Source organism: Bison bison, unplaced genomic scaffold (assembly GCF_000754665.1).
Source record: "Bison bison bison isolate TAMUID 2011002044 unplaced genomic scaffold, Bison_UMD1.0 scf7180017864519, whole genome shotgun sequence".
Classification (NCBI taxonomy): domain Eukaryota; kingdom Metazoa; phylum Chordata; class Mammalia; order Artiodactyla; family Bovidae; genus Bison; species Bison bison.
In genome coordinates, this window is record NW_011495072.1 from 19,961,515 (window position 1) to 19,974,525 (window position 13,011).

The following is a 13,011-nucleotide window of genomic DNA, read 5'->3' on the forward strand; positions in this document are numbered from 1 at the left end:
ACTTTGCCTCTCAATGTAAAGATTTCCCCATCTATGAAATAGGATTAAAAAACACTCATCTAATAGGATTGTCTCAAGGGTTACATAAGATCCTGCAAATAGAATTAATAACACCTTTCACAGTAAACAGAAAATGCTCAATAGATACCAGCTACTCCAGAGAGAGGGGAGAACATATCTGAACTCTGATTTGTGATATTTCTGTTGAATTCTTCTATAAACCAATGAGATACCATCCAAAATATACCAAGCATTTAAAATAATTTTTGGCCAAATAGTAAACCAGACTGTCGACAGTTTTGAACCATGCAGAGAGGAAGAGTGGAGAAATTGAGTGACTGTATATGAATTTGCCCTATTCTCCATTTTCTGTGTTGATGGTGTGTGTGTGGTGATTATTACCGGAAAACAGTCTTCTGGAATCTGAACTAGAAGGTCATGGTATCATCGCAAAGGCTGCCCATCACCTATTGTATAACCTGGGGATGATATTGACATGGAGGGATCAGATCACTGCCTCAACACTGGGCAAATGATATTCTAGAACCCTGTAGTCCCAGACCAACAGCAACACATCACCTGAAAATTTGTTAGAAATAAAGTTTTCAGATCCTGCCCCAGATCTCCTGAATCAGCAATTCTGGGGGCAGAACCTAGCAATCTGTGTGATGGTGATGCTGCTAAAGTATGAAAACCACTGTTCTCCAAACAAGTCCAAAAGGGACCAGAACCATATCCCCATGGCCTGATCTGCTTCTTAGCACAGTGCCTCCACAGGTATCAATAGTTCTGTTCTGGGGAATATTAACTCATAAAAAGAAATGTCAAAATGACAAAAAATGTTATTTTACGGACTTGATCGAAAAAGTTTAAAAATGAGGGCAAGCAGAGGCATAATATTCTAAGTTCCTATTGTAATTTGATTTTTCCTCTAGGTTTAATACTTTAACAGCTTATGAACTAGACAAGATCTTGGCATTTGTCTACTCCAACTAAAGCCCACCATCATGTGTCCAAATACATATGACTGTTTAGAGTAAAAAGCATAATTACTACCCAGGCCTCTAGCCTAAAATTAGCTCGGTTTTTCCAGTGGACTTTTTGAAAAATAAAAATGTCATGGCAATTGAGAGAACTTAAGAGAAATTTTTTCTGAAATTCTAATCTGGCCTATCCCTACACCTAGTTTCCTAGTGTTTGTTTTACAAATTCTGTACAAGACATCTGCTCAAGTGACTGGTGATGTTGCTATTGTCCAAAGAGTCAAAGAGCAAATTTTCCTAAATTATGAGGATGAATAGAAACCATTGAGTTTGGGATAAGAATCTCTTGGGAAGAGGATTACAGTGTTTAAAACCTTCAACTCCCCAAATACACACACCTGCATCCCAGGGGACTCTAAAAGAAGCCTTCTCCTCCCTCTCCCTGAGTTGAAATTGGAGGAATCTTTGATTTAGCATGAAATTCAAAGCCCCTGTTAAAGACAGAAATGTCCATGTAAGAATGTCTGGAATGACTGTATCAGGTTTTCTTAGGGACTGAGACCTCGCCTTGATAAGAGGTGTTGCAGTGTGCTCACTGGGGCTGCCATGCGACAGTATCAGAAGAATGTGGCAGCTCTGTGTGGAATAACATTAAAACAATACACACAGAATGACTGAGTCAGCTACAAAATCTAATTGTTCTAACACTCAGATTATTCACACTAAGTATTTATGAAATACTTCTGAGAACTCTATCATAAGATGGCTTTATTCTATTTTCTTTCCCAGTAGATTTAAACCTAGTCTCCCCCTCATAAGCCTGTGACATCAGGCTTTCCGTGTGTCTCATATACAAGGGGTACTAATTAAAAGTGTTATTACCCTTTTTTTGACAAATCTTCATAAGTCAACCATCTTAATTATCTTAAAAATTCACCTTAAGACCTTTGCCAGCAAGTTGCCTGTGTTTGACTGTCCCGGATTTTAATACACAGGCCTTACTTCTAGTCCACCAGGAAACAGGTAAAAGTTAGAGTTGCTTTCAGCCAAAAGGGATCAGTATATCTCCCTTCTCTAACCTTGCTAATTACAGTATAATCACAAATGAAGGAGCGTTAGACAGTCCCCAGGAAATGTAATAAAACAAATCTAACCCACTTCCCAATTTCGGGATAGGACAAGCTTGTGGAGGCAACGTGACATAATGCTAAGAGAAGAACGTTGTAGTCAGAAGAGAAAGTGTCACTCTTGACTCACTGAGTGACTGTGGCCGGCTCAAAATCTGATCTCTCCATTTATTCAGCTGTTAAATGGTGATGATAATGACAACACCAAATTTACATATAAGAAAAAGGGGCTACCAACCCCCAGACTAGAGTGTTTTAAATATAGTCTAGCCTTATCACCAGCAATTCTACTCCTGGGGTAAAATTAGAGAGTCCAGAGAGATTCTTACACAGGTTCTTAAGGATCACATACATGAACATTGACTTCGGCACCCTTTGGAGTGAGGTAACTAGAGGTAATCTGGGTGCATATCACTGAAAGACTGCATAGAGGAAATTATTTGTCATTAAGTAAATGTATCACAAGGAAAATATACACACTGTATGGTAGTTAGAAGCAAGGGACTAAATATACACATAGTACATGTTGTTGTTGCTCTAGGTGCTAAGTCATGTCTGACTCTCCTGTGTCCCCATGGACTGTAGCCCATCAGGCTCCTCTGTTCATGGAATTTCCCAAGCAAGAATACTGGAGTGGGTAGCCATTCCTTTCTGCAAGGGATCTTCCTGACCCAGGAGCTGAACTCATATGTCCTGCATTGCAGGAGGATTCTTTACCGCTGAGCCATGAGGGAAGCCACCACACAGCACATGTGCAAGTCTTTCAGTCGTGTCTAACTCTCTGTAACCCCACAGACTATACAGTCCATGGAATTCTCCAGGCCAGAATACTGGAGTGGGTAGCTGTTCTATTCTCCAGGGGATCTCCCCAACCCAGGGATCGAAGCCAGGTCTCCCACATTGCAGGCAGATTCTTTACCAGCTGAGCTACATGGGAAGCCCACAGAGTACATGGATGAATCCTAAATATATGGTCCTGAGTAAAAGAAAATTTTAAAGTAAATAGAAACACAAAGCACGATATTATTTATATAAATTAAATGCAAGCAAAAACACATGCATTTTACAAGAACATGTACAAACCAAAAGGTACATGTTGAATACAATAAAAATGGCTGCCTGTGGGGAGAAGGAATGGGAATGAGAAACAGAAAAAAAAAGAGAAAAAAATAAAAAAGAACTCTTGCTTTGAGCAGTGATGATAATGAGTCAACTGAGGGAATAATTAACTCATCCCCTGAAGTCCAGAAAAGGAAAAATTATGTAAATGGAATTTGTTAAGGAAATAATTGTTGCCTCCTCTCCAAACTCTTCATCTCTTTCTTTCAGCTCTTCATTGAAGACTTTTCCTTCTTTTGATCCTCATTCATTAACTATCAGTTCAGTTCAGTTCAGTTGCTCAGTCGTGTACGACTCTTTGCAACCCCATGGACTGCAGCTCGCCAGGCCTCCCTATCCATCACCAACTCCCGGAGTGTACTCAAACTCATGTCCATTGAGTCGGTAATGCCATCTCATCCTCTGTTGTCTGCTTCTCCTCCCACCATCAATCTTTCCCAGCACCAGGGTCTCTTCAAGTGAGTCAGTTCTTCTCATCAGATAACCGAAGTATTGGAGTTTCAGCTTCAGCATCAGTCCTTCCAATGAATATTCAGGACTGATTTCCTTTAGGATGGACTGGTTGGCTCTCCTTGCAGTCCAAGGAACTCGCAAGAGTCTTCGCCAACACCACATTTCAAAAGCATCAATTCGTTGGTGCTCGGCTCTCTTTATAGTCCAACTCTGATATGCATACATGACTACTGGAAAAACCATAGCTTTGGCTAGAAGGACCTTTGTTGGCAAAGGAATGTCTCTGCTTTTTAGTATGCTGTCTAAGTTGGTCATAACTTTTCTTCCAAGGAGCAAACATCTTTTAATTTCATGGCTGCAGTCACCACCTGCAGTGATTTTGGAGCCCCCACAAATAAAGTCTGACACTGTTTCCACTGTTTCCTCATCTATTTCCCATGAAGTGATGGAACCAGATGCCATGACCTTAATTTTCTGAATGTTGAGTTTTAAGCCAACTTTTTCACTCTCCTCTTTCACTTTCATCAAGAGGCCCTTTAATTCTTCTTCACTTTCTGCCATAAGGGTGGTGTCATCTACATATCTGAGGTTATTGATATTTCTCCCAGCAATCTTGATTCCAGCTTGTGCTTCCTCCAGCCCAGCATTTCTCATGATGTACTCTGCATATAAGTTAAATAAGTAGGGTGACAATATACAGCCTTGACATACTCTTTTTCCTATTTGGAACCAGTCTGTTGTTCCATGTCCAGTTCTAACTGTTGCTTCCTGACCTGCATACAGATTTCTCAAGAGGCAGGTCAGGTGGTCTGGTATTCCCATCTCTTTCAGAATTGTCCACAGTTTATTGTGATCCACACAGTCAAAGGCTTTGGCATCGTCAATAAAGCAGAGATAGATGTTTTTCTAGAACTCTCTCACTTTTTTGATCATCCAATGGATGTTGGCAATTTGATCTCTGGTTCCTCTGCCTTTTCTAAAACCAGCTTGAACATCTGGAAGTTCACAGTTCACGTACTGTTGAAGCCTGGCTTGGAGAATTTTGAGCATTACTAGTGTATGAGATGTCCATGTGTAGAGTCTTCTCTTGTGTTGTTGGAAGAGGCTGTTTGCTACGACCATTGTGTTCTCTTGACAAAACTCTATTAGCCTTTGCCCTGCTTCATTCTGTACTCCAAGGGCAAATTTGCCTGTTACTCCAGGTGTTTCTTGAGTTCCTACCTTTGCATTCCAGTCCCCTATAATGAAAAGGACATCTTTTTTGGGTGTTAGTTCTAGAAGGTCTTGTAGGTCTTCATAGGACCATTCAACTTCAGCTTCTTCAGCCTTACTAGTTGGGGCATAGACTTGGATTGCTGTGATATTGAATGGTTTGCCTTGGAAACTAATTAACTATAGCAATTCTTCATTAGAGAAATTGATATGAATAACTTATTTAGACATTGTTTTTTGTATCCCATTGTGGTATTTGCTATAATACTATTTTTACTACTAGGTAGAAACAAAACTTAAAAGGCTCTCGGCTATGGTGGAATTTGATACCAAGACAAATGGGTGGACTCTTTGAGATCATAGTGTGGCCTCCACTGGCACCAGGTCACAGACATCCAAGGTCATGAGAGATCTGTGGCTCTCATTTGTAGATTACAAATTTGAGTAAGGTCTCATATAATCAAAGATACCACAAGAATCTGATTACCTTCTGTCTTTGAAAGTTGGCTTAAATTAGAAGCTTTCGGGTCAAAGTGGATCCTGTACCATACTTCCCTAACAAACAGAAGGTTTATTCAGTGAATATGCCTACTTTAATCTATTAACCCCTTTGTGATTTTGTGAGTGGAGTGATACAGGAGAAATGAAGTACAGTTGAAAGACTTGAATATCCAGGATTTGGAAGTAACAAACAAAAGACTGGTTAATGTAAAATGCAGTTCACTGGATGCGTTGTCCAGTTGGCTGCCCAGTAAAATCTCTCCCGCTAGGCACCCTCACCCTGCCTAGTCATCTAATTTACCCTCATGAGGAAGTGAAGGGGTTACAGTGAGAGGCTCTCTTTTATGTATTAACAAAAGGGCAGATATTTGTAGGTGTACTGTGGAGGAGGCTTCTGACGTTTCTTATTCCGTGGATTATGTTTAACTTGTCACCTTGACATCTTTCTTTTGTGTTTCTTATGCTCCCCCTTTAACATCTTCACCTTGTTTTACTGACTCCTTTGTTCCATGAGATGTTAAGGGTCATCAAGCTTTCATAGCCATTGTCAAGACATTGTCATTTTTCAGGAAAATCAGTCAATGCGCTTGTCCCCTTCTAGCTGGTAAACTTCTTTGTGAAGTTTAAAGTTTTGAAGACTCTTCTTCTTTGCTCAATTTTGATTACTTAGTCTCTCAGATCTTCTAAGACAATGAAAGAGCATAATATCTGGCCTGTCCTTAATTTGGAAGACTTATCTTCCAAAATATCTTCCCCAAATAGTTTATAGCAAGAGCATTGACATCTCTTGCTTTCTCTTTTTTTACTTAATTTAGGAGCATTTTTATAATAACTATTTCACCAGCATGCTCTGTGACTTCTAAGAAAGATCCAAATATTGAGTAAAATAAACAATTTTAATACATCATTATTTATGGTATAAGTACTATATTTATTGGTATTTTGACTGACTTCCCTACAGGCTTTAATTTTAGTCATTTGTGGGAGTTTAAATTCAGTTATTATGTCCAAATAAGAATAAAATTTCAACTATATTTTATTTTCCTGGATTTCCTGTGGCCTAGTATTACAGAGCCACATAGAAGTATGTTGTGGAAAATTTAACATAGAAGTACGTTGACCAGGATGGATGCTATTAAGTTGCACTAACCAGTCACAAGCCAGTGCCAGAAATTAAAGGCATAGGAGAGTTGTGAATTTTTTCCCTCTTGGTTTCTAATTTGTGGATCCAAAGGAAAGAATGATATTCTTAGGTGAATGATATTTTGTACTAATAAGAGCAGGTGTTGGTCAAGGTATAGCTATATCTTCTTATCTTTAGGAGCAGTTCAGACAACCAGCTTTCCTTAAATGTGCATCTACTGTTATGCCTAGGCTGAAATGTACAATAAAGAACTCTTTAAAAATCCTATGATCAGAGCATAATCTTAATTGTCTCTTTCTCCTCAGAATGATTTTTCAGAAAAGAAGAGAGCTGTGTGAAACATATTGCCAGAAAAGCAAAACAACATTACCAATAAAGTTAATCACTTTCCATATGCTGAGGTTGTGGTGGCTTTGGAATGTATCAACTTGGCTAGTACGAACTGCATTGCCAAGAATTCATTTCTCTGTATTTCCAGTTAGACTTTTGTGTAATATTGGATGGTAGAAGTGACGTAACACTCAGATTATTTTGTTTTCTTGTTTGGTTGTTTTTGTCTTGTTTGTTTATTTTCTCAAACAAAAGCAAGATAACCAGGAGCTGTCCAAACTCATAAGCATTGCCAGTTTGCTGGCTTACTTCATGGACATCAAATGATCCAGACTCTCCAGAACCTCCTTCATCTTTTCTGATTCAAGAGTCAGATGTGTTTGGGTCCACAATGAAGTGTCCCAGTGTCTTACTGCCTTGAGACTGAAAGCAGTGGGAACTGACATGGGTTCCCATCCACCATTGCAGGTTCCAGCTGATGCTTATAAGTTCCAAATTTTCCTTGCTGTCTCTGACTTTACATCCACATTTCCCTTCTGACTGACTTCCCTACAGGCTTCAAACTCTAGCATCAGAAATGAAGACAACAGCCTTGCAGAGACAGTTTAACCAGCTCTTTTCCACTGTGTAGGCTTGAAGCACTATAACAAATCCCTTAATATAGAGAAATAGATATATTTCCTTCAAATGATTCTTCCTGGACTGATACAGAGATCTAGCATGTTACAAGGAAAGGAAAAAGAAAAAGCAGCCCCCTAAGTGAAAACATGACAAAATTAGCCAGAGAACAGTGTCAACTGTGGGGAAGAGGAATAATAAAGAGACAATGGAGAGTCTTGACACCCCTCCTGGGATGGCTTCCCCACTCTACCCTTATCCTTAAATTTACCACAAGGGTAACAGCTAACCTGGAATTTAACCTTCTCATGAAGGCTAGTGAATACTCTGAAAAACTGTGAGCTCACAGGCACACTAACAAGATGTTTGATACCAGGATTAAAAAAAAAAACAAACTGAGAAACTTATACCTGAAAAATAACACTTAATTAGCTAGAGATTTAAAGTGAGCATTATAATCATCTTCAGAAAGATGAGGAAGATATTATTAACATAAAGAAAGAGCTAGCAGTTATATGGTATAACCAAGTGGAAATACTATAGCATAAATAAAAATTTGAAATAAAGAACTCAATGCATGATATGATAGGAGAGTAAAGACAGTTGAAGAACAAGCTAGTGAGCTGAAAGGTAAGAATGAAGAAGTCCATGAAAGCACTAGGAAGAAATAAGGGCTTCCCTGGTGGCTCCGATGGTAAAGAATCCGCCTGCAACGTAGGAGACCCAGGTTCAATTCCTGGGTCAGCAAGATCCTCTGGAGAAGGGAATGGCTACCCACTCCAGTATGACTGCCTGGGAAATTTCACGGACAGAGGAGCCTGGCGGGCTACAGTTCCTGGGGTCACAGAGAGCCAGATATGACTTAGCTACTAAACAGCAAACACCCTAAAGTAACTACTAAAAAAATACAAGTAAGCCAACAAGAAGGATAAAATGTAATTGCTAAAAATATAATAACCCAAAATAAAGCCAAAAAAGAGGAACTATAGATTAAAGAACAGTGGGATTATCTTATACCATATACAAAAATTAATTCAAAAGAGACAAAGACATGAACATAAGACCTGAAACTGTAAAACTCCCAGAAGGATACAAGGGGAAACCAACAAAGGACTAGCATCCAGAATAAATATATGTGTGTGTGTGTGTGTGTGTGTGTGTATATATATATATATATAAAATGATCCGGGAATAGAATCTGTGTCTCCTGCATTGGCAGGCTGATTCTTTACCACTAAGCCACCTGGGAAGCCCATTGTTTTAAGGTAACACATGTACATATTCTAAAATATATAAACATATTTTAAAATCTCCCCGAAATCAATAAGACAACCAATCACCAGGAAATCAGCAAAAGAAATGTACAGATATTCCACAAAAGGGCCAGCTCCAATAATCCTAAACACAGAGTCCTTAGATATATGATAAGATGTTCAACCTCACTAGTAATCAGGAAAATACAAGTTAAAAAAATATGGGAAATGATTTTAAGCAATAAGAAAGGCAAATTTCTAAGTCAGACAATGTCACCGGTAAGCTGTTTAGTAATAAGCAGCATTTATTTGCTGCTGGTGGGATTATAAATTATTTCAACTGCTTCAGAAAATAGTTTAGCTTTCCTTATAAACCTGAAAGTGTACATTTCCTACAATCCAGTGATTTCATTAGAATATATACACTTTAGAGGAATTCTTGCACCCTAAGTTAATTGTTACATGTAATTCAGGAAAATGTAAAACAGTGTTTATAGAAATTTTGATCATATTGTAAAAACTGTAGCCCAAATATCCATCAACAGTAGGAGATATATATACACACACACACATATATATATCCTATATAAATAAGTTGTGGCAAAATCTTATAATGAATAGACATAGCTAAATATAACATTATGGATTAATTAAGCAAAAACATAATTTTGAGTGAAAAATAAAGTCACTATCAAATACACCATTTGATTATATTTAGGGGCTTCCCAGGTGGTGCTAACGGTAAAGAACTCGCCTGCCAAAGCAGGAGACACAAGAGACAGGGTTTCCATTCCTGGGTTGGAAAGATCCCCTGGAGGAGGAAGTGACAACCCACTCCAGTATTCTTGCCTGGAGAATCCCATGACAAAGGAGCCTGGAGGGCTACAGTCCATGGGGTAGCAAAGAGTCGGACTCGACTAAAGTGACTTAGCAGGCATGAGTGTAAGATTCAAAAGCTGGCAAACGAAACAGTGTTCTACTTAGGGTTACCTATATAGGTATAAGGGCTTCCCCGATGGCTCAGTGGGTAAAGGATCTTCCTGCAAAGCAGGAGACATAGGAGACGTGGATTCCATTCCTGGGTAGGGAAGATCCCTTGCAGAAGGAAATGGCATCCCACTCCAGTATTCTTGCCTGGAAATCCCATGGACAGAAGAGCCTGGCAGGCTCCAGTCCATGGGGTTGCAAAGAGTTGGACACGACTGAGTAAGAACATACATAGGTATAAAATCCCCAAAGAAAGGAGGGGAAAGGTTAATGTACAATTCAAGATATTGTTGAAGTCTCAGTAACAGAGCTACAATCAATGAATGGCATCTAAGAGGCTCTGAAGAACAGTAATGCTCTACCTCTTCACTTGTTTACTTGCTGCCCTTTAACATGTCCATGTTCATCTGCATTCACTCTTTCTGTGCATACTATATTAAAAAAAATTTTTTTTAATTGCGGGTTCCAAGGCTACTAAACCAGGTATTTCAATTCAATAGGTTAGGATGAGGATGGCCCCAAGATAAGTAAATATCTGTAAAGTTCTCATGGTGATTCTGATAAAAGTAATCTGAAGAGCACACTTCAAGTAGATATTATTTCTGTGGGTTTGAACTCTCCGGTATTTGGAACTTGACATTATCAAAAGAGCTACAACATGATTAAAGGAGGCAACTTATAATAAATAAACACACAACTCTTTCAATTCCAGAAATCATCACTTTACTATACAAAAAACCCTAAACATTTACAAAAGAAAATCAAAAGAGGTTGAATTTTTAAACCACTTGGGAAAATTACACAAGAGTCTGTTGAACAAACAACATCAAAAAACGTCTCCGTACCGTGTCAGTACCACCCAGAGAAATCCAGTTAACCATTATCCTATAGGTTGAAGTGTTTAGTACCTGAAAGTCAACCCAGTGCCCTCTTGGTTTATCATTTGCCTATGAGAATATAAAACCCTGGTATCTTTACACAACATGAAATTGTTGCCCATGAACTTTATAGGAATAAAACTTTGTTAAAGGAAATAAAATATTAAAAAGATGACATAGCTCAGCTGCCAGTTGATATTAAGATGCATTAAGTTACAACAGTCAGTTCAAGCAACATTTTAATAATTTTAGATATAGTGACTCTAGTGTGCTGATATTCCAAGCAACCTTGCTACAGCATAGTTTTACATATATACAAATCATGTTATTGTATATACACATCAAGAAATTACTCCAGTCATCTCAGTGGTAGTGCCTACTTTTTAAGTAGAAATTTTCCTTTGGCTTCTTGTTCACAGTAAGGCCATAGGCAGCCATTTCTTTCCAAGCGTTCACTGAATTCAAGATTCAGTTTCTGTTTTCCTCATGGAATGATGAGCAGTATCGAGGATCTGAACTGATAGTGTCTTTGGTAGAACCTTTCAAGCATTAGCTACACTTTTGTTCTCTGTGCTTCTACAAGGCTGTATGACCCTGTCATGTTGGCTTTTCTAGCAAAGTAAATAATCATTCCAATGGCAGTTAATATTAAGGCGGATGCACAATAGAGCACGAGAAATTCAGGAGAAAAATAGTCCTTGTTACTTTCTCTTCCTGGAAAATAACAAAATGGATGCAATTAATGTCTGGTATAAAAAGAAATTTTTTAATAATAACGGTCACAAGTTTTATTTTAATAGTACCACTAGTTCTCTGAAGAAAAGTGAATTAAATCAGTGATAAGAACCAACAGGACTCCAATGCACATTTCTCTGAATTAATCAGATAATCAGTTAGCAGTTGCTATGGTCATAATGAGTCTAAAGATGACAGCTGCTGACTTTCACAAACTTGGATTCACATAGATGCAGGTCCAATAACAGGATGGAAGGAAGGGTGCAACTTTTTAGGGCTCATTTAGAAGAGTAAGAATGGGACAAAAGTGTTTGCTTTGGGAAATAAAAGTATGTACTAAAGAACTAGGACTCTGATTATTAATGAATTAAAATAACTAACCAATTCTCCAAGAAAGGTCTTGAAATACCTACAGTGCAACCATTACAGTCAAACATCATGTACGAGATAATAAGAGAAAGAATTCTTGCTGATGGTTTTCTTAGAAATATATAGAAAATTTTATATCTTGTATCTCTGAAGTAGGGCATCTCAATATACATTATTCTTCTTCAGCATTTATATCATTTCTTGACAATATGAAGTTCTCTGGATAGCTTTATATTTTTGCTTAAGTGTTACTTCCTCAAAGAGGCATTCTCTGACCTGCATTACCACCAGCCTAAATTAGGAATCTTAACATACAGGAGGAGAAGGGGGCAATAGAGTATGAGATGGTTGGATGGCATCACCAACTCAATGGACATGAGTTTGAGCAGGCTCCAGGAGCTGGTGAAGACATGGAAGCCTGGCGTGCTGCAGACCATGGGGTCGCAAAGAGTCAGACACAAGTAAGTGACTGGACAACAACAATGCATTTTTCCCCCTGTATGCTTTTATAACCCACTACATTTTCCTTCCATAGCCCTCATCACAGCTTATATTTAAACATTTGTGTGTTTGATTATCTATTAATTTTTGCTCCCTCCTTCAGACTGAATTACATAAGGGCATGTATCTAGTTTCTTTTGATCCACCACTCAATAGCTAGTAACTGGCTCACTGCTTGGAGTAACTTGCACCCAATAAATATCTTTTTTTCCCCCAATAAATATCTTTTGAATAGCAATATATATTGTTTTCTTTCTACATCCTGTCATTGTCATTTAGTTATAAATTGAGTTCATAAAGTAATAGTGTCACAAAACTTTTAAATTAGTACTCTTTCTACTACACTAAAAATCATCTGACAGTTACAATAGTACTTAACATTTTAACCTTATAAGCACATCTGAAGAAGACAGCATGGTATTTACTGGCGATTCATCTCTATTTATATTTATGTTTTCACAGCACAGTATGGCCTCATAAATAGTAAGTTTCTTCAAGAGGCTTCTATATTGTTTCTGTTCTAGAAGAAATGAATGATTTGACATTGATAATCACTGCTTTATTTCTAGAGGTTTCTAACCACCAGATGTCAACCAAGAAGAAAAGAATCACTGGGGTCAGATGAAAGGAAGCTGACTTTTGAATTACTGACATTAAAAAAAACTTCATCATAAACATAATGATAATTACCCTATTTTTCTACTTTTCCTTACTGGAGTAGAACTAAGAGTATGAGAGTAATATTTTAATGACGTATTCATTATCATAATTATGCTTAGGCATCAGTATTGATGACATGGT

At 38.0% G+C, this 13,011-nt stretch overlaps 1 protein-coding gene across 2 annotated transcripts in view; it reads right to left on the reverse strand.

The window, feature by feature from the left end:
• Nucleotides 1-10,427: 10,427 nt before the first annotated feature.
• The window catches only part of LOC104981726 (vascular cell adhesion protein 1-like), a 22,851-nt gene continuing 20,267 nt past the window's right edge, over nucleotides 10,428-13,011 (reverse strand). The window contains exon 9 of one of the 2 annotated variants that reach the window (XM_010830974.1): nucleotides 10,428-11,319. In XM_010830974.1, coding sequence (XP_010829276.1) covers nucleotides 11,159-11,319 — 161 coding nt within the window. In that variant the 3' untranslated portion in view covers nucleotides 10,428-11,158. The remainder of the gene's footprint in view (nucleotides 11,320-13,011) is intronic. The other variant, XM_010830975.1, reaches the window with a different exon arrangement.